The sequence below is a fragment of the Mustela lutreola genome, chromosome 18 (assembly GCF_030435805.1).
Source record: "Mustela lutreola isolate mMusLut2 chromosome 18, mMusLut2.pri, whole genome shotgun sequence".
Lineage (NCBI taxonomy): Eukaryota > Metazoa > Chordata > Mammalia > Carnivora > Mustelidae > Mustela > Mustela lutreola.
Window position 1 is genome coordinate 3,863,085 of NC_081307.1, and position 20,951 is coordinate 3,884,035.

At 39.1% G+C, this 20,951-nt stretch overlaps 1 protein-coding gene and 1 long non-coding RNA gene across 11 annotated transcripts in view; one reads left to right on the forward strand and one right to left on the reverse strand.

Annotated features, from left to right (window-relative positions):
- RNF170 (ring finger protein 170) overlaps positions 1-10,817 on the forward strand; it is a 40,216-nt gene extending 29,399 nt beyond the window's left edge. For 8 of the 9 annotated variants that reach the window (XM_059156059.1, XM_059156062.1, XM_059156066.1 and 5 more), the window contains 2 exons: positions 2,661-2,771; positions 7,942-8,648. In XM_059156059.1, the coding sequence (XP_059012042.1) occupies positions 2,661-2,771; positions 7,942-8,211 (381 nt within the window). In that variant the 3' untranslated portion in view covers positions 8,212-8,648. Of the gene's footprint in view, positions 1-2,660; positions 2,772-7,941; positions 8,649-10,540 lie in introns of those variants that run through there. The other variant, XM_059156064.1, reaches the window with a different exon arrangement.
- Positions 10,818-15,631: 4,814 nt separating this feature from the next.
- On the reverse strand, positions 15,632-20,948 carry LOC131820454 (uncharacterized). 2 transcript variants are annotated; one of them, XR_009349647.1, is made up of 4 exons: positions 20,835-20,948; positions 20,302-20,454; positions 19,757-19,897; positions 15,632-16,129 (listed from the first exon to the last, which is right to left on the reverse strand). It is a non-coding gene; the product is annotated as an uncharacterized LOC131820454 (long non-coding RNA). The 2 variants fall into 2 exon arrangements; XR_009349646.1 differs by lacking the exons at positions 15,632-16,129; positions 19,757-19,897 and having other exon boundaries at positions 20,084-20,454.
- Positions 20,949-20,951: the final 3 nt, after the last annotated feature.

The following is a 20,951-nucleotide window of genomic DNA, read 5'->3' on the forward strand; positions in this document are numbered from 1 at the left end:
AATCACCACTCAGATAAAGAAATAGGAACTGGCCAGTAGCCCCCAGAAGCCTCCTCAGGACCAAATCTCCAACTCCTTCCTCTCCTAGAGGCAACTACTATTTGACTTTTATGATAAGCTTTTCCTTGACTTTCTTTCTTTCTTTTTTTTTTTTTTAATATTTTATTTATTTATTTATTTGACAGATCAGAAGAAGGCAGAAAGGCAGGCAGAGAGAGAGAGTGGGGGAAACAGGCTCCCTGCTGAGCAGAGAGACGGATGCGGGTCTTGATCCCAGGACCCTGGGGTCATGACCTGAGCCGAGGGCAGAGGCTTAACCCACTGAGCCACCCAGGCGCCCCCCCTTGACTTTCTTTATAGGTTTATGACCTTAGCATGCATCTCTAAGATTATTGTCTAGTTTTGTCTGATTTTTGGACTTTATATGAAAAAAAACCATATAGCATGTATTGGCACACACAGACACACCCTTTCAGCCTTGTTCGGACTATCCACTCACCCCCATCACTGCCTCATTTTGTGGCGTGGAGAGGGAAGTTAAGGGCTTTATCTTCTTTCCCCCTAGCTTCTACATTCCCAAATTCTGCCTCTTTCACATTTGACTTTGTATCACACGGCAGGAGGAAAATCGGTGGAGTTTCTTTTGTTGTTGTTGATATTGTTTGTACTGCTTCTCTGGCTGATTTGATTATATGAAACAAGTCTGTCACCAGTGAAATTTATTTGCTAATACCACTTCTCATAATCGTTAGCCATATGCCAGCAATGCTGAGACTAAGCCATAGGTCTGACATTAAAGAATTAGTTCCACCACCTGCCCCCTCTTCTTGGCTCTATCCATGGCTTTTCATAGGGTATATATGTGATATATATATATACAGGTGATATCCTTTTGACCACCCATAAATTGCTAGAGTCCAGAAGGGTAGAGATAAAATTGTTTCTGTATAATAGGTTTTGGTTCCGTAACTAGAGAAGAATACATCCTGGAAGTCAGACAGGTGGCAGGTACCCCGTCCCCACCCTGTTCCGCTGATGTGGTGCACAGGCAGCTGCACCTGACTGCACCATGCTCACCACTTCTCTTCCCGAATGCATACGCCGAGACACCAGTGGCCCGAGCTGCACTTCAAGGGCCAGCTTAGGTTTCCAGCTTTCTGGGCACCCCAGGCAGAAGTCCTTATTCTCAAGCAATACTCTCAAGCGCCTTGTAACAGGTCTACCTCCCTTTCCATCTTGGGTGTTGTGGTTGGCAAGGGGCAGGGCTGTGTCTTCAGTTTTGGGGTCCATGTAGCTTGTAGTACAGTGCCTGGCCCACAGTAAGCGCTCACTTACTATTCATTGCAAGATGATTTTTATTAGCAAATTTGTGAAGAGAGGCTGTGTACCTGCTTTCCTACCACCTTTCTCTTCATCACTCCTTCGCTTGGCTGTTTGGAAAGCATCTGAGTCGTGGGAAGGCCTGGTTTTACAGCTGAACTGAGGAAGGATAAAAACAGCTAGATGATTTAAACCTAAATCTTCCCATTTTTATCTCCTCACACAGTGACCATTTCTATAGGCATTGATATATTTTAAAATGTACTTGTTTTTCAAGATACTGTCCTCTTCAGATTACCTCAGTATGGTCCTGGGACGCTTGTGTATCTTTACCTCTGCCATGGAGGAAACCAGGTTAAAAGTATTACGTTACATATTAGTATCAAGAATTACCTTTTTTGGGACATCTGGGTGGCTCAGTGGGTTAAAGCCTCTGCCTTCAGCTCAGGTCATGGTCCCAGGGTCCTGGGATCAAGCCCCGAATCGGGCTCTCTGCTCAGCAGGGAGCCTGTTTCCACCTCTCTCTCTGCCTGCCTCTCTGCCTACTTGTAATCTCTGTCTGTCAAATAAATAAATAAAATCTTTAAAAAAAAATTACCTTTTTTGATGATAGTAGGGATGGATGCTTCAGAGTGGGCTCCTGCAATAACTTAATCTCTGTATTATGTTTGGTAGCATTCAAAGATACTTCAGATACCAGTGAGGTTGAAGAATAATGATTGTAATCACAAAACACATCCCTAATTTTTCACTCCCACAATAATAAACATATATTTTTATATTACTTTGCTCCTGAATATTTTCTCATCATTTGTTAGCCCAGAGCATTACTGACTTTATCCCTGGTGTCAACTGGAAGATATTAGAACCAGTGTTTGCTTGAGGTACCCATTCGATTTTGTGGGAATTCAAATTACATTTTACATTGGATTTTATTATAAGTCAGTGGTACCTTACTTTCCTCACCATGTTGCTTTTATTTAAAGAAATAACTGAGGGGCGCCTGGGTGGCTCAGTGGGTTAAGCCGCTGCCTTCGGCTCAGGTCATGATCTCAGGGTCCTGGGATCAAGCCCCACGTCGGGCTCTCTGTTCATCAGGGAGCCTGCTTCCCTCTCTCTCTCTCTCTCTCTCTGCCTGCCTCTCTGCCTACTTGTGATCTCTGTCTGTCAAATAAATAAATAAAATCTTAAAAAAAAAAAAAGAAAGAAATAACTGAAAAAAAATAAAATGAGTGAAATATAAATTTAGAAGCTTTTCTCATTCTATTGAATAATAACACAAAATGAAAAAAATTAATGCTACAGAAAAGTCTAACAATGTTTTTTTTTGTAACATACAGGTGACTTTACTGCTAACAGTATTTGGTGAAAATGACCAATCTCAGGAGGTTGTATCATTGCGTCAAGATATTAATGATTATAACCGGAGATTCTCAGGGCAGCCTAGATCTGTGAGTATTGTTATAGCAGGTGCGAAATTAGAGTATAATGATACTTCTCTTTGGTAAGGTGAGATTTGCCAACATGTATTCTTTGACTATAAAAAGTCTCATTGTTTATGTGTGTTGGATAAAGTTTTAACCTTCCTTGTTGTTGTCAATCACTGAGTTACAGCTTTCCCAAGGACTATAGTTTTCTATCTTTAAAAAAAAAATGGCATTATAAAAGTCTTTATGAAGGAGATTACAGAAAAAAAAAATTGGAGGGAAATGTGAAATCTCTAAAATAGGGATTATCTAATGAGAAGCTTAGAACTAAGAACTTCTGGAGAGTTTTACAATTTGTGTTTTCCACTTTTTTATTTACCCTGGGCCTCCTCTTTGAAATGTTTCCCTAACTAACTCTAGGTGTTAGGGAAGTTTTTTGTTATGTCATTTTAGTTCTCAAAAACATTTGATTTTTAAAAAACACATTAATTTTATGATTGACCTCCTACTCCCCAAAAAAGGCATTTGATAGATTAAAAACTCTATCACATTTTACTAGCTTATTCCAGTTTTTTCCAAAATCTAACAAAGAATTCCAGAAGTGTGTGCACGACTAAGTATGTACTTTAAAAATCAGAATATTCTAAGTACAGATTTATATGGAAAGCCTAGATCCCTCCTCTGAGATCAAAGCATATGTCTGAGTGCTTGGCTTACGTCTCCACTTGGGTGTTGCATCGGCATCTCAAACGTGATACGTGCGATATTAAATTGCTTCCCTCCTCAGCTCGGTGTTTTCTTTTCTCAGTCTACTTAGCTGTTTTGATTTATTCCTTTCCCTCATTCGCCTCATCTGGTATATAAATGAGTTGTATCATTTCTTTTCTCATTTGGGGAGATCCTCTCATGTTTAGCTCATAAAAATGTCCTGTGTCTGTAGCCATCATTCTAGCCCAAGCCACCATTATCTCTTGCTTAGGATAATTGCAAGTAGCCTCTCACTGCGATTTTTTTCTCTGCGCAGGAGCCCGAGTAATATTTTGAAAACATAAGAACATGATGTTCTTGTATTTTAAAACTTCCAGTGGGGGCGCCTGGGTGGCTCAGTGGGTTAAGGCGTCTGTCTTCGGCTCGGGTCATGATCCCAGGGTCCTGGGTTCAAGCCCCACATCGAGCTCTCTGCTCAGCAGGGAGCCTGCTTCCCCACCTCTCTCTCTGCCTGCCTCTCTGCCTACTTGTGATCTCTTTGTGTCAAATAAATAAATAAAATCTTGGAAAAGAAGACAAAGAAGAAAAAAAAACTTTCAGTGTTTTGGAATAATGTTCCAACTCCTTCCTGTACTAAAAGGCCCCCAGCATGACGTGGTTTCCCGCCTCCTAAGCTTCACCCAAAATGCCTCACCTCCACCAGCCTCCTTTCAGCTCTTGAAGTGCACTCCCAAGTCTTGCCATCTTAATGCCTTCACACATGACCCCTCAGTTGGGAATGCTTGTCTCTCTGCTCTTCTCGTGACTGACTTCTCATCCTTTAGGTCGTTCTTAAATAGACCTTCCTAAGAGAGGGTTTCTCTGATCAACTAAGGTATCCTCTATCACTGTCCTCTGCACCATTCCTTTGTAGCATTTGTCACAAACTCTACTCAAATCTTGTTCATTATCTTTCTCTCAGTAGACTAAAAGCTTCATGAGGGCAAGGACTGTATGTATATATTCACTGCTATATTCCCATCACCAGTTTCAGTACCTGGCATACAGTAGGCCCTTAATATTTGTTGAATAAATTAGTGATTTATCTTTAAGAGTTGATACTACTACTGTCAGCCAAGAATATTGGCTATTAAAGTGCTTCAGTACTAAACACTTGTGTGCTCTCATGCTTCCTCACACATATTTCTGATACGTGATGTGGTGTACATTGAAGGGCATACAGTTTCATCTGTTGTGGATAAAGGTAAGTCTTCTAGATGTCTAAACAAAAAGAAAACTTAATCTAATCACTGGTGTCCCCCACAGATATCCGGGGACCTCTTCTTTTTCACCCAGCAACTTTTTTTTTTTTTTAAACATATCCTCCAGTGACATCTAGAGGATGATTCTTTGAAAATAAGTATGTTCCAAATTCAAGAACTACCACTGAACTTAAAAAAAATAAAATCATTTTAAGATATTCATTCCTGTTTTTAAGTGTGAAAGCATATCTTTGCTCAATTACTAATTTTTGGTGGGTGTCAGATATTTAATAATTAAGAAGTAGGTGATAAAATTACAGTATGATAGAGACTTTTAGCTCTTTGATATTTCCTCATCCAAAGTTGGAGCAAGATTGTGATTAATACACAGATATTTCTTTTTTATTTTATTTTTATTTTTTTTAAAGATTTTATTTATTAATTCAACAGAGAGAAATCACAAGTAGATGGAGAGGCAGCCAGAGAGAGAGAGAGAGAGGGAAGCAGGCTCCCTGCTGAGCAGAGAGCCTGATGCAGGACTTGATCCCAGGACCCTGAGATCATGACCTGAGCCGAAGGCAGCGGCTTAACCCACTGAGCCACCCAAGTGCCCCAATACACAGATATTTCTTAATAACCCCCATTTCATACTTCTTGTCTGCTTATTACAGATTTTATATATAAGTCATACCATATGAGAAGTGAATGAACAGTTCTGATAAAGGACAGAAAAGTATTCAAAAGATACACTGGCGGGCGCCTGGGTGGCTCAGTGGGTTGGGCCGCTGCCTTCGGCTCGGGTCATGATCTCAGGCTCCTGGGATCGAGTCCCGCATCGGGCTCTCTGCTCTGCAGGGAGCCTGCCTCCTCTCCCTCTTTCCGCCTGCCTCTCCGTCTACTTGTGATCTCTCTCTGTCAAAAAAATAAAATAAAATGTTTAAAAAAAAAAAAAAAAAAAACAAAAAAAAAAAAACAAAAAAAAACAAAAAAAAAAAAAAAAAAAAAAAAAACAAAAGATACACTGGCTGGTCACTAGAATATTTAAAATAATTTACCATAGACTTGTAAAAGTTGTGCAGCTGTTTTGCTTTAAATGTGAATTTCTCCCATAAAGAATAGAAAGTTAACATAGGAACTCATTCTAAAAAGACCATTTAGGTTTTTTTGTGACCAGTTTTCCAAAAAGGATTTACAGGATTTTCTGGTGGAGTTTATAGAACTGCTTCCTTATCACTTGCTCAGTTCTTCCCATTTTTGTCTCCACTTCCCTCTCTACTTACTTGGCACTCATGAAAAACAAAATATATACTTGGACATACTGTAATTATATGGATTGTTAATTAGAACTGAGCTAATTAGAACAGTGGAATTACCAAAGGAAGTGACTTTCTTCGTCTGGTCAGTTTCTCTGTATCTACCAACCCCTGAGAAACAAGATAGTGAAAGAAGTTATGTTGAGAAGTCATGGTAGTTCCTTACTACACAGGACCATATAGTCCAAACAGACTACACAAAGAAAATGCAAAGTTTGCAGACAGAGGGTAAACTAACTTGCTCAAGATCATACAAATAGATACTAGTACTCGTTTTTTAAAAAATTTTTCTTTTCTTTTTTTAAAGATTTTATTTATTTATTTGACAGAGAGAGGGACAGATCACAAGTAGGCAGAGCAGCAGGCAGAGAGAGGGGGGAAGCAGGCTCCCTGCTGAGCAAAGAGCCCGATGTGGGGCTCGATCTCAAGACCCTGAGATCATGACCTGAGCCAAAGGCAGAGGCTTTAACCCACTGAGCCACCCAGGCGCCCCGATACTAGTACTTGTTTTTAACAGCTTTATTTAGATGCATTTTACACTGCATGAAGTGCAGCCTGTTTAAAATATATAATTCAATGCTCTTTAGTGTATTCAGAGTAAATATAATCTAGTTATTGTCATAATCTAATTTTATAGTATTTTCATCATCCCAAAAGCTTTGGTATCCCTCCCCATTCTCCCCTTTCCTGTCCCCTTTCCCCAGTCCTTGGTAACTACTAATTTACTTTCTGCCTCTATAGATTGGGCTAGTCTGGATAGTTCATTTCATTGAAATGGGATCATATAATATATGGCCTTTTGTCGCTGGCTTATTTCCCTTAGCATAGTGTTTTCAAGGTTCATCCATGTGGTGATATATAAACCAGAGCTTCATTGCTTTTTATGGCCAAGGGATACATATTATTTTGTTTATCCATTCATCAGTTGATTGACATTGGAATTGTTTACACTTTTTGGCTATTATGAATAATGCTTCCATTCATATTTGTGTACCAGTTTTTGTGTGGACCTTTGTTTTCATTCCTCTTGGGTATATGCCTTACTGCTGGATATTATGATAATTCTGTTTAACATTTTGAAGAACTGCCAAACTGTTTTCAGGGAGGTGGTTTAGTCACACCAGGAGTGTGTGAGGGTCCAATTTCTCTGACTGCCTCAATTTTCAAAAATTTATGCAATTTGTTAAATTTCAGCTGTGAAAATTATGCTCACTTATGTAGAAACCTGTAATTGATGTTTTTGTACATATTCAGAAGCTTAATTATTTTCATAAAGATAGGGTCTGGCACTCCAAAAATCTTTGTGGCAATTAATAATTCGCTTAAACTCAAGCTAAGCCAAATAAACATCCTGGGAAGGAATCTGTTTCATTGCTATTCTTAGGCTGTCAAAGCCATCCAATTAATGTGTCTTTAAAGTATACCACTTTTATATTGTCTGGCAATTTATAAATGTCTTTTGTATACTGTATCTCTTTTAGTTCTTAATAGTCCTTGTGACACATGCTTGGTTAGTTGTTGTCGGATCTCAATTTGGTTGTGATCTGGTTTCCCCCAGATCACCTGTCTACCGAAAGGTTGACGTTGAGTATAAACCCAGACACTGCTCAAGCCTCAGTCTCTAATCCTATATACACTAAGTGCTTCGTTTGGTTTATTTTACTAATTCAAATTAGAGAGGACTTGAGTTACCTCACTATATCCTATATTTTCAGTTTGTTGACATTTTAGTTGCTTTCCAGTTACCTGCAGTAGGATCGGTCGTATAAGAACCTAGTTATCAAAGAGCTGTTTTCAAATAAAATGTATAACTAGAAAATACATGAAACTCCTTAATTCATGTTAACTGAGTTTGCACATTGTAAGAAAATTATATTATTCTGATACTGACATATTAGATGACTAGTCATATTTTGTTCTTCTCCCTGCCAGATTATGGAAAGAATTATGGATCTACCCACTTTACTGAGGCATGCATTCAGGGAAATGTTTTCAGTCGGGGGCCTTTTCTGGATGTTCCGCATCAGGATTATACTTTGTTTAATGGGAGCTTTTTTCTATCTTATATCACCTCTAGATTTTGTACCTGAAGCCTTGTTTGGAATTCTAGGCTTTCTAGATGATTTCTTTGTCATCTTTCTGTTGCTCATCTATATCTCTATTATGTATCGAGAAGTGATAACACAGAGACTAAACAGGTGAAAAAATGTGAGTTTACTAATATTTCAGCCAGTGTGTGAAATCAGACAGAAGGGCTGATGGCAGTATACAGCATTTGACTATTATTGTACAAGCTTAAAACCACTGTATGACTAACATTTGATTTCATTTGGCAAATGCCTAGCAAGATATGACTGGAATTTTTACATTACAGGTTCTAATATTAAGGTTAGAATTATAATAATTTACGATTATATCTTGATTCTGTGTTGTCTATAAAGTCTCTGGAAAAACTATAGAATTATATAAAAAGGGATGATTTGATGTTTTTCTTTTTCAAAAATTAGATTCATTGGATGTATAGTAAGATATTGTTTTATAGTTTATCCAATTTATCCTTCTCAGTGTGTACCTATATGATAATATATTGCTATGAAATGCATCTAATTATTTTTGTTACAATAAAATGTTGTACAATATTGGGGGAAAGTCACTGTGTCTTTTAGTACTAGCTACGTTTTATGGACTTAACAGCAGTTAGGCTTTGTCATCCTGATAGAGTTCTTTGCTCTCAGCTAAAAGTGAAAGAATGAACTTGAAATTTATAATTTGATTTCATGTTCTGGTTTATAAGACACTTCTTAATAGAAGTATTAACGTACAAGATATTTATCTGCAGTCAGCACACATGATTTTCTCAGTTCTGAAATTTAAATAAGAATTTGGTACTTTTATAGGAATAATACATAAAAGTAACTTGTAAAGGGAAATTTTTTTCAGAAACTTCTGTGAAACTTCAAACACATAGAAGTTTGATGCATTTCTGAGGAAAGTGGCAATGAGCATCAAAGACCTTGGGAGGGGTATAGGAACACTGTTTAAATTTGACAAGAGAAATTACTGGTGAGCTATGTTCAACAGAATGGACAAGTTTGGTTTTCTCATCAGAAAACTTTTGTAATACCATCCCTAGATGGCAGCATATAGCCCGAATTCCTCAGGTCTATCACAGAATGAGCAAATGTTGTCTGAGGCAATTCAGTAAGAAAGTTATCTTGCTTTTTTTTGATGGCTACAACCTAAGTACCTAATGCTCTCATCTGCAGTTTTTTGTTTCAGAAGAATCAAAACCACAAGTGGTATCAAATCCTAACCCCCTCAGCTGGCACTGCTCATCTGTGGGGTGGACAGCAAGCAGGGTCATCCATGCCAAGGAGTCGTGTTGGCTCTGTCACCTTGCAGTCACCGATAGTCATACTGTCCATTCATGTATTAGCGAGCTTCATTATGTATGGATATGGAGGGAAAACCCAAATCTGTTACGTTCTCTTAAGTTCATCAGGTTAGTCATCAATTAATAAGATGCTGAGTGAATATCCAGAACAGTATTTTCTAATTTGGGTGGAGGACAAAGCTGTTGCTTGTCATAGAGAAAACAGTAATGCCTAATTATAGCACATTATAATTAAAGGATTTCTCGCATACTTGACATCTTATCCTTAGGACACTTGTGTGAAAAAGGCAGGGCATCGCCTTCCTTTTCATAGATGAAATCCATATGTCACAGGTGAAAGTTTGGTCTGAAGCCATTCAGAGATAAGTGACTAAGCAGGTATTAGACTCTTAGTGAACTTGTTAGCATGGATTCAAATAGATGTGAAGGTTATGAATAGGGGAAGCAGGAGAGAAACTGGGATCCTTGGGAAGTCTCCAGAACACACCGGAGTAGCATCACTTAGGTGATTCTAAGAGGAAAGGTCTAGAAAGGTTACATATCAAGATTTCATGAATCTTAATTCTATACTTCCAAATTAAATGTCCAGTATGGTGGCATGCTGCAGAGAGAACATTTCAGCTGCAATCACCAAGTAGAAAAGCTCATGAGTTGACTTTGTTATGCCACCATTTACCAGATTAGAAATGGATTTTTTTGCCAATTACAAATTTGGTGTGGGGCTACAGCAATGTCATTTTTTAAAAAGGATTTAATTTTCTGCATGTATTCTGCTTCAAGTGTCGCGTTTCTAGTTACAATTTTACTGTAATAATGGGAATTCCGTCTAAGGCTTTCCCAGTAGAGGTGTACTGTACCAACTTTTGTAACATACAAAAACGCTATATAATGTGAAGTCTTACTGAACTGAAAAGGGAACACGTGGACATCTCAGAGTTTTTGGCCTGCTTATTATGTCATCCTTACTGATCACTGAAAATAAACGTGAAAGAGATCTGAGAAAGTATTTAAAGCAAGTAGAGTCGATCAGTGTTCTAAACATCGTAGTAATACTTCTATGATTCAGTTAGATAATATAAATCAAAGGAATAATTTGGATTTTTGTAAAATGCGATATTATAACTTTCACAAAAACAGATGGTCCAGCCCCAGGGGCAGAAGATAACTTCGGGCAGCTGTGTGGGGAACAAGATGGTGGAAACAATTATTCTAACTGTCCACCAGAACAGTGGTTTCAGCTACGACAATTCTCATCATTTGAGAGCAACAGGGGACTAAAGGACTTTGTCAGCCCCTGTGGCTGTGCGGATACAAACAGGGCTGTTTCGATGGACTGGTGGTCTGGTTCAAACTTTGTGACGTAGGTTGTCAAGCAGTTATTCTTTTGAATAAAAACAACATATCTAAAATGAAAGATTTGTGTTATAGTCCTGTTTAATATTGTTTGCTTTAAAATTCAGAACTCCTGGGGCGCCTGGGTGGCTCAGTGGATTGAGCCGCTGTCTTCGGCCAGGTCATGATCTCAGTATCCTGGGATCGAGCCCTGCGTTGGGCTCTTTGCTCAGCGTGGAGCCTGTTTCTCTCTCTCTCTCTGCCTGACTCTCTGCCTACTTGTGATCTCTCTCTCTCTGTCAAATAAATAAATAAAATCTTTAAAAAAATAAAATAAAATTCAGAACTCCTGAAATAGTGTTCAATATGATTGTTGCAATGACTTTGTTTTTCACTAATGGATATCCAGTGTCTCATCACATTTCTAATTAATTATGCTTAGATATTTTAAACTGAAAAAGTAGACATGTTTTTGTTTTTGAGGAAAATTATTTAATCTGGGCAGTCTATTCTGGGAATAAAGGTGGAACTGGAATTAGAATTTAGGCTTGTACCCTGATTCCCCACCCCTATTTCTTTCAAGTATATATTTGATAACTGAAATGTTACCTTTTTTTAAACTTATTTAAAAAAAATTTTAATTCCAGTATAGTTAATATACAGTGTTACATTAGTTTCAGGTATACAATATAGTGATACGCAATTCTGTGCATTACTCTGTGCTCATCATAAGTGTGCTCTTACTCCCCTCGCCCATTTCACCCATCCCCCACCCATCTCCTCACCCATCACGAGTTCTCTTTATTTAAGAGTCTGGTTTCTTCTTTATCTTTTTTCTGTGTTTTGTTTCTTAAATTCCATATATGAATGAAATCGTGGTATTTTTCTTTCTCTATCTTAATTACACTTAATATATGTTCTAGATCCATCCATGTTTTTGCAAATGGCAAGATTTCATTCTTTTTTATGGCTAGTATTATTCCATTATGTATCTATACCATATCATCTTTATCCATTCATCTATCAAGGGACACTTGGGCTGCTTCTGTATCTTAGCCATTGTAAATAATGCTGCAGTAAACATAGGGGTGCCTATATCTTTTCGAATCAGTATTTTCATTTTTGGGGGGTAAATACCCAGTTGTAGAATTACTGGGTCACATGGTAATTCCATACTGTTTTTCACAGTGGCTGCACCAGCTTGCTTATCCACCAGCAGTACAAGGGGGTTTGTTTTTCTCTACTTCCTCAGCAACACTTGTTTCTTGGACTTCTGATTTTAGCCATTCTGACAGGTGTGAGGTGGTAACATCTCATTGTAGTTTTGATTTGCATTTTCTTGATGATCAGTGATGTTTGAGCATCTTTTCAGTCTGTTAGCTACCTGAATGTCTTCTTTGGAGAAATGCCTCTTGATGTCTTATGCCCATTTTGTAATTAGACTATTTGCTTTTTTGGTGTTCAGTTGTAGAAGTTCTTTATGTATCTTTGGTAGTAACTCCTTATTGGATATGTCATTTGCAAATATCTTCTATTCAGTAGGTTTTTTTGTTTTATTGTTTGCTGCATAGAAGCTTTTTATTTTTATGGAGTTCCAAAAGTTTTTTTTTTTTTTTTTTTTTTACTTGCCCTAGGATACCTGTCTACACAAATGTTGCTACAACTGCTGTCAGAGAGATTCCCGCCTTCTTATTCTCTTCTAGGATTTTTATGGTTTTAGGTCTCATGTTTAGGTTTGAATCATTTTGAATTTTTGTGTACGGTGACAGAAAGTAGTCTGGTTTCATTCTTTTGCACATAGCTGTCCAGTTTTCCCAACACTATTGAAGAGACTATTTTTTCCCATTGCATATTCTTGCCTCCTTTGTTGAAGGTTAATTGATCATATAATCGTGGGTTTATTTCTTGGCTCTCTACTCCAGTAATCTGTGAGTCTATTTTTATGCCAGTATCATACTGTTTGATTACTATAGCTTTGCAGTATATTTTTTAAGTCTGGAATTATGATACCTCCAGTTTTGTCTTTGTCAAGATTGCTTTGGCTTTTGGGGGTGTTGTATGGTTCCATACAACTTTCAAGATTATTTGTTCTAGTTCTTTAAAAATGCTGTTGGTATTTTCATAGGGATTGCATTGAATCTGTAGATTACTTTGGGCAGTATAGACATTTTAAAAATATTTCCTCTTCTGGGGTGCCTGGGTGGCTCAGTGAGTTAAGCCTCTGCCTTTGGCTCAGGCCATGATCCCAGGCTTCTGGGATTGAGCCCCACATTGGGCTTTCTGCTCAGCGGGGAGCCTGCTTCCCCCTCTCTCTCTCTGCCTGTCTCTCTGCCTATTTGTGATCTCTATCAAATAAATAAAACCTTTAAAAAAATATTTGCTCTTCTAATCCATGACATGGAATATCTTTCCATTTGTATTGTCTTCAGTTTATTTCATCAATGTTTCATAGTTTTCAAAGTATAGGTTTTTCACCTCCTTGGTTAAATTTATTCCTAGGCATTTCATTCTTTTTGATTTATTTCCTTAATTTCTCTTTCTGCTACTTCATTATTAGTACTTAGAAATGCTATGGATTTCTGTATACTGATTTTGTTTCTTACAACCTTACTGAATTCATTTATCAGTTCTAGTAGTATTTTGGTGGAGTCTTTAAGTTTTCTGCATATTATGTCATCTGCAAAGAGTGGAAGTTTTCCTTCTTCCTTACCAATCTGGATGCCTTTTATTTTTCTTGTCTTATCTCTGCGGGTAGCAGTACTATGTTGAATGAAAGTGAGAGTAGACATCCTTGTCTTGTTCCAGACTGTAGGGGGAAAGCTCTCAGCTTTTCAGCATTGAGTAGGATGTTAGTTATGGGTTTTTCATATATGGCCTTTATTATGTTGAGATCTGTTCCCTCAAGCCTACTCTGGTGAGGGTTTCTATCATGAATGGATATGTACTTTGTCAAATACTTTTGCTGCATCTATTGAAATGATCAGATGGTTTTTATCCGTTCTTGGGATGCTGAAATGTTCTTTTCTGAATCAGTGCCCTTATGCTTGCACCAACACCTTCCCTCATTCCTCTTGAAAGCATTAAATGTACTAATGTACATTTGTAATGTACAGGCCCTTTTTTTGCTAAGCAGCAATGAATAAACTTGGGAATGGGTCAGAATAGGAAAGGGCGCTCAAGTTTTTATGGCCGTAAGTCTTAGTTTCCCAGGACCAGGCCAGTGGGCTGAAAGAGCTGTTGACAGGAGGTGATACTATTAAAGAAATAGACAAACACTGAGTTTTTGTTATTCTCTCAGAACCCGACCATCTTCATGGGATCAGTATTTGTTTTAAGCATTGCCTACTAGCAAATTTGAGGTGTTACCAGTCACTGTCGTCTTCACCCACCCTCATCCTCTGATCTGTTCCATGTCCCAGAAGGGTGCACAAGAGGAGTAAACAGTTGGAAAGTTTCCATTTGGAAACACTGAATATGTTTGGACACTGTCCTTATTCTTTCAGACTAGTGGTATTTAGCTGTAGGCCTTTCGAGGGCAATATAACATGTGATATAGGAGAGGGCTAAAGGCTAATAATGTTTAAAATCAGTATCTAACAGTTTGGATTTTGTTTAAAAACAAAATTTTGAAAAGGTGTTTAAAAATGCGGGACATTCATGGGGCGCCTGGGTGACTCAGTCAGTTAAGTGACCGACTCTTGGTTGTGGCTTAGGTCATGATCTCAAGGTTTTGAGATTGAGCCCTGTGTCGGGCTTCATGCTAGGTGAGGAACCTGCTTAAGATTCTTTCTCTCGGGACGCCTGGGTGGCTCAGTTGGTTCGGCTCAGGTCGTGATCCCAGCATCCTGGGATCGAGTCCCACATCGGGCTCCTTGCTCCGCAGGGAGCCTGCTTCTCCCTCTGACTCTGCCTTCCACTCTGTCTGCCTGTGCTCGCTCTCGCTCTCTCTCTGACAAAAAAAAAAAAAAAAAAAAAAAAAAAAAAGATTCTTTCTCTCTTCCCCTCTCTCTAAAATAAGTAAATAAATCTTGGGGGGGGGGGGGAACCAAGAAAATAATACCTGACATTCAGATTAAAACACTAATCCTTCTAATCAATCTTAGAGAAAACCTTTAATTTATATCTACATGAAAATTAATCTTTGTTTCACGAATCCTAGAATATTAGACTGAAAGGGACCTTAGGAAACCAGATGAAAGCTACAGATAGCTCCCCAGAAAAAATGCACATATACACATGTATGTATAATTTTCTTTCATTTTCAGATGATTCAAAGACCTGGCCATTCATGAATTCCAAATTAAGAATTCTTCATTTAGTCCCATAGCTTTACTCTATAGATAAGGATAATGAGGGCCACAGAGAATGAATGCTAGGGTTTTTTTAATAAAAGTTGTTTATAGAAAAAAGAGCATAGTTGGATAGAAATTAACATCTGAGCTATTAGATATTAGTGAGTTTAAAACATCTTTAGTTTTTATCCCTCTCCTACATCAAAACAAGTAGCTTTTTTTCCAGTTTATCTAACAAGACAGTTTACCCTTCTTGAATAATTGACAGAAGTTACCCTTTCAAGGGTTACATTTTCTTTTTTTTCCCTTAAAACCTGTATTAATCTATTTCCTTAAAAAATCTATTAGTTAGTAAATTAGCTCTTGGCCTTTTAAGACTTTGAAAAACATCAGACTTCTAATCAGCCTTCCTCAATTTACCGCTATTTATTCTCATTCCCTTAGATGGGCATATAAAGCTAAGAGATATTTTCATTTTTGACACTTTATGTAAGGGACCAAATGAAGAGATCAAATGAGTACATAAACATCTTTCCTGTTTTGTAAAAGAAAGGCAATTTTGCCTATCTTGTATAGCCCTTGTTTGCGTAGTAAACTATTAAAGTAGAATAAACACCAGGGATTTTAAAAAAATTTTTTATTTAAATTCAGTTTAACAGATAGTGTATTAATGGTTTCGGACATAGAATTTAGTGATTCATCAGTTGCATAGAACACCCAGTGCTCATTACATCAGGTGATCTCCTTCATGCCTGTCTCCCAATTACCCTATCCCTCCACCCACCTCCCCTCCAGCAATCCTCAGTGTACTTACACCAGAGATTTTCTAAATCATCAGGATCAGATGATGAATTATCATAAAGTGAACGTAGTGTTTAACTCTCACCTCTGTCAAAAGATACATTACCACTATCCTGTAAGCCCCCTTTCATTGCCTCTCTACCCCAAAGTAACTTCTGACTTTTACTTACCTTTTTTACTCTTTAAAAAAATAGGATCCTATATTTGCTTTTGCGGGACTTCTTCGATATTAGGTAGGAACCATCCATATTGTTGTGTCAGTTTCTTTACTTTGATTGCTGTATAATATTCCTTGGTATGACTATAACACAATGGACATTTGGATTATTAAAAAGGCAGATTATTATCTTTGAAAGTAAATGTTCCTGGCAGTCACCCCTTGACAAGTAGAGAGTAGTTCTTTGAGCCTTATGAAATGTTGAGAAGAAACAGGCAAGGGAGAGAAGAAAAACAGACAATGAGTATAAATTTGTTTAGAGAAAGTGGAAATTATTCTTCTATTAAGAAATTTCTATTCTGGGCGCCTGGGTGGCTCAGTGGGTTAAGCCGCAGCCTTCGGCTCAGGTCATGATCTCAGGGTCCTGGGATCGAGTCCCGCATCGGGCTCTCTGCTCAGCAGGGAGCCTGCTTCCTCCTCTCTCTCTGCCTACTTGTGATCCCTCTTTCTGTCAAATAAATAAATAAAATCTTAAAAAAAAAAAATTTCTATTCTAACTTAATTTCTATTAAGAAATTAGTTTGTAGACCACACAAAGTGAAAATTTAATTTGGGATGGTGTTTTAGAAAGAAAAATGCAACATTCAGTTCAAGTAACATTTAAAAAATTATAGGCAATTTACTTTGTCAGTAAATTTACCATTTCAGAGTAAGGAAACATTAGGATTATTTTCAGTAAATAATAAAAATGTAGATTTCACTTCCAAGTTACAGATAGCTGGAAGAAAGAAAACAGGAAAAAGGGGACTGAAGAAGAGAATTTCACTGAGGGAAACCCAACCAAATAATGAAATTGACTAGTTCCACTCTAAACAGATTAAAAATGATCAGAGACCTCAAAAGGGTGCTCTGCACTGGTTGGTGATCCTTGCATGTTTCTTTAGTGGCTTGCATTACCAACCTCTGCACATTCATACATTCTTTCTCTTCCGACATTTCCCAGTCGTACACTCCCAGAGCTCATGACCCCACTTCATAAATTGCTCCCATCCTGTGAGTCCTCTGTTTGGTGGGGGGTATATAGCTCTCTTCTTTTTTAAAGGCCATCTGCATTTCGGTAAAAGGTACCACCATCCCTCCATCTAAATGCTCAAGCCAGAAATTCAAGTACAAATCAACCTTAATACCTCGATTCCTCTGTCTTCTTCATTCTCACATCCATCTGTCAGCACCAAGCCTTGACATTTCTACCTCCAACTACTCTCATATCCTGGTCATTCTATCTCCACTGCCACTACCCTTAGTCCAAATTACCACGCTGTATTACTTGCCTGCAGTGGCCTCTTAATGGTCTGCAACTCACGTGCACTGCTTCCCTCTGATAAACTCTTCAGCTAATAGCTAGAATGATGCTTAAAAATGTCACGTCTCTTCACTGCCTAAGAAGGTTCATTGGCTTCCTTCTGCATTTAAAATCACCTACTTCAACCTCACTTCATGTCCTTTTCCCCCTGGCTCCCTAGGTCTACACCCCAGCCTCCATTCAGTTCCCAGAAAATACGAAACTCACTACTGCCACAGGGCCTTAGTACACACTCCCTATATGGAGAATGCTCCTCCTGGCCTCCCCATTTTCATTCTTTTACTACTAGATTTTTTTCCATTCTTTGGTCCTCAGCAAAATGTTTACGTCTCTGACGACCTAACTACCCAAACGACCTAACTACCCAAACTAAAGTAAGTTAGTTAGCCCTCCTCTAATCTCATTAACCCTTATAACATTCTAATGTATTCAGGAATCTCAGCACAATACTATTATTATTTTTTAGAGATTTCATATATTTGACCAAGAGAGACCCTGCAAGAGAGGGAATTCAAGCAGCAGGAGAGGGAGAAGCTTCCTGCTGAGCAGGGAGCCTGAAGCTGGGCTTGATCCCAGGACCCTGGGATCATGACCTGAGCTGAAGGCAAATGGTTAACCAACTGAGCCACCCAGGCACCCAAGCACAATGTGATTTTATTCACATTTTTTTGTCTGTCTTCCTGTGAAGAGAGGCACTGTTAACCTTACTCACCAAGAGCAAGACCTAGCATAATGTCTGCCATCTGCTCAATAAAGGTTAATAAAGAAATGGAAGGGGGAAAAGGGAGAAGACAAGATCATTTCTTACTCCTTCATTGTTACCACCCAGGTGTAAGCCATCATCTCTCACCTGCATTGTCACAGAAGCCTGCCTACCAGTCAGTCTCCCTGCCTCTAAGATGCCCCTGCTATCTATATTCAACACAGCGGAGTGATTGCTTTAAAACACTGGATCACTACTCTGCTTAAAGCATGTTGTCCATCTCAGAGTCAAAGTGAGAAGTCCTTACACTAGCTTACAAGTCCCTGCAGGACCTCATCCTGTTTACCCTGGCTATATATATATATTCCCAGCCCAGCCCGGCTCAGTCTGCTCCAGCTACACAGGCCCCTTTACTGTTCTTTGTATAGGCTGAGGACACTGAGCCTCAGGAGTTTTGCCTTAGCCATTTCCTCTGCCTGCAAGGCTCTTCCCACAGATATCCTCCTAGCTAACTCTTGCCTATTCCAAATCTTAGCTCGAGTCACTTCCTCTATTAGGCATATCCTAACCATCGTATTTAAAATTGCAATCCCCCCACAACCACATAGCTCTTTTCACCTTTTAATATGACATATGGTGGTATGTTCTGTCTGCCTTCTCTAACCTCCACTAGAACATTAGCTCCGTGAGGGCAGAAATTTTTTTACAATTTTTTATTAACATATAATGTATTATTAGCCCCAGGGGTACAGGTCTGTGAATTGCCAGGTTTACACATGTCACAGCACTCACCATAGAACATACCTTCCCCAGTGTCCATAACCCAATCACCCTCTCCCTACTCCCCTCCCCCAGCAACCCTCAGTTTGTTTTGTGAGATTAAGAGTCTCTTTTGGTTTGTCTCCCTCCCGATCCCATCTTATTTCATTTTTTCCTTCCCTACTCCCCAAACCCCCCACTTTGGTGGGCAGAAATTTTGGTCTTAATTCACATGCATCCCAAGCTCCTAGAACCTAGCAAACGTTTAGTAAATATTTAGTAAATATTTGCTGAATCTATTGATGAGTAAAGAATTTCAGTGAACTCTTAAAATATACATTTCAGTTCACAAGCAATTATCACATTCTGATCCTTACTGACAGCAAACCACGGAGGAATTTACTGCCTGTCTATCCCTAGAAATGCTAATAAAATAAATTATTTTAGTATTTGGTAAAGGGATATGGCTCTGAAATTATTTTAGGCACAAGGTTTCTGGGCCCAGTTAATTTAACAGACATTTTCTAGATACTTAATTTATGCCAGACACTGCAAGCTGATGGGGTTACAAGGCTAAGTAAGACAAAGTCCTTCTCCTCAACAGGATCTTAGTTCATGAAGTGAGACAAGCACACATATTGCAGTATGGTTCAAAATCATATAGAGAGGTTAAGTGCAAGTTTTCATTGGAGCAAGAGAGATGCCCAAGTTGGGCAGCTTAAGAAAAAGAGGATAAAGAAAGCTTGTTAGGAAACATAACCACTGAGGTCACATTATGAAGGTGGCGAGGCCAGAGAAAAGCATTTTAAGCTAAGGGAAAACAGCCTATTTACATAAGTCTGTCCTGTGTAAAATAGAATCCTAGGAAAGAGTTAAGTTAAAGACAAGTGTGAAGATGATGGTGAAATAGTAGAGGTAGCTGGTCCTCAAGGACTTTATGACTCACCATTAGAAGTCTGGATTTTATCCAGTAGAGGAGGCAGCTTCTGAATGATGTGAACAGGTGTATGACAATTACATAATATGGAGGAAAGACTGGAGAGGCAAAACTGGAGATGGTCAGGGGTGGTTGCATTCGTTTGAGGGCCTGATCAAGAACAATTAAAAGACAGATGGAGAGGAGTGGATTTAATAAGTATTTACTTATTCTATACAATTAACCTGGCATGTAGTGGGTAAGAAAGAAAAACTAAGTTTTCCGGTTTAAGCAAATGAATAGGTAATTCACGGATGATAATCCGAAGGCAGGAAAATTTACATAAGAAATAGAAGATTTAGGAAATCATAGCATTTTATTGAATTCAAGCAGCAGGGTGTTTAGAGTCAGAGGAGGGCTGAGGATGGAACCCTGGGGAAACATCAGGATTTAAGGGGGTTGGCGGGGGGCGGGGGGAATGGATCAGGAAAAGTGTAATAGAGCCTTGGAGTTTGTCAACAGCTTCCTATCCAGATTTCCAGGCTCTGATCTACACAGAGGGGAGGGGCACGCACCAGGAGGCAGATGGTGGGAAAACAGCCGCAGCAGTTCATGATTTTCAACAGCACGTGCAGAACACTACAGCGATGGGAGCCTTCAGAGGGACTGGGTGTCTTCTTTCATTGCCAAAATTCTGGCGCCTGAGCTCTCAAGAGCCTTTATTATACCTGCAGCGACAGGTAATGGGATGAAAACTGGCGATGTGGGAAAGGGATCCACGAAGTTTCACTGATAAATCATACACCATCCGTGGCTGCCCTTTTAAATCAAAAGGAAGATTACCCAACGACCTCAGCTTTAACACCTGTCCTCCTTCAGGCCACCAGACCCAAAGACCGCGCTGCTCTCCACCCTAAACCGTCCCGGATAAATTAACACAAGGAAGTCACACAGGTTGCTTAGCCCCGCCCTACGCTCACGCCCGGTCCCCTCCCTTCCCCTCGCCTCTCCTCCCAAACACCCCTTTCTCCCTTCCGGAAGCTCGAGGCCCCACCTACTTCCGCAACGCCTGGCCTTAGCCAATGGGCTGCTTCCCAAGGAACGTTACCTCTGACCTCGGGGCTAATCGGAGACAGTGAGACACACTCCTCGCGAGAGGTGAGGTTGAAGCTGCCTCCGCCATCTTGGAGATGGGAGACGGGCGATGGCTGTGCTCCTTCCGCTA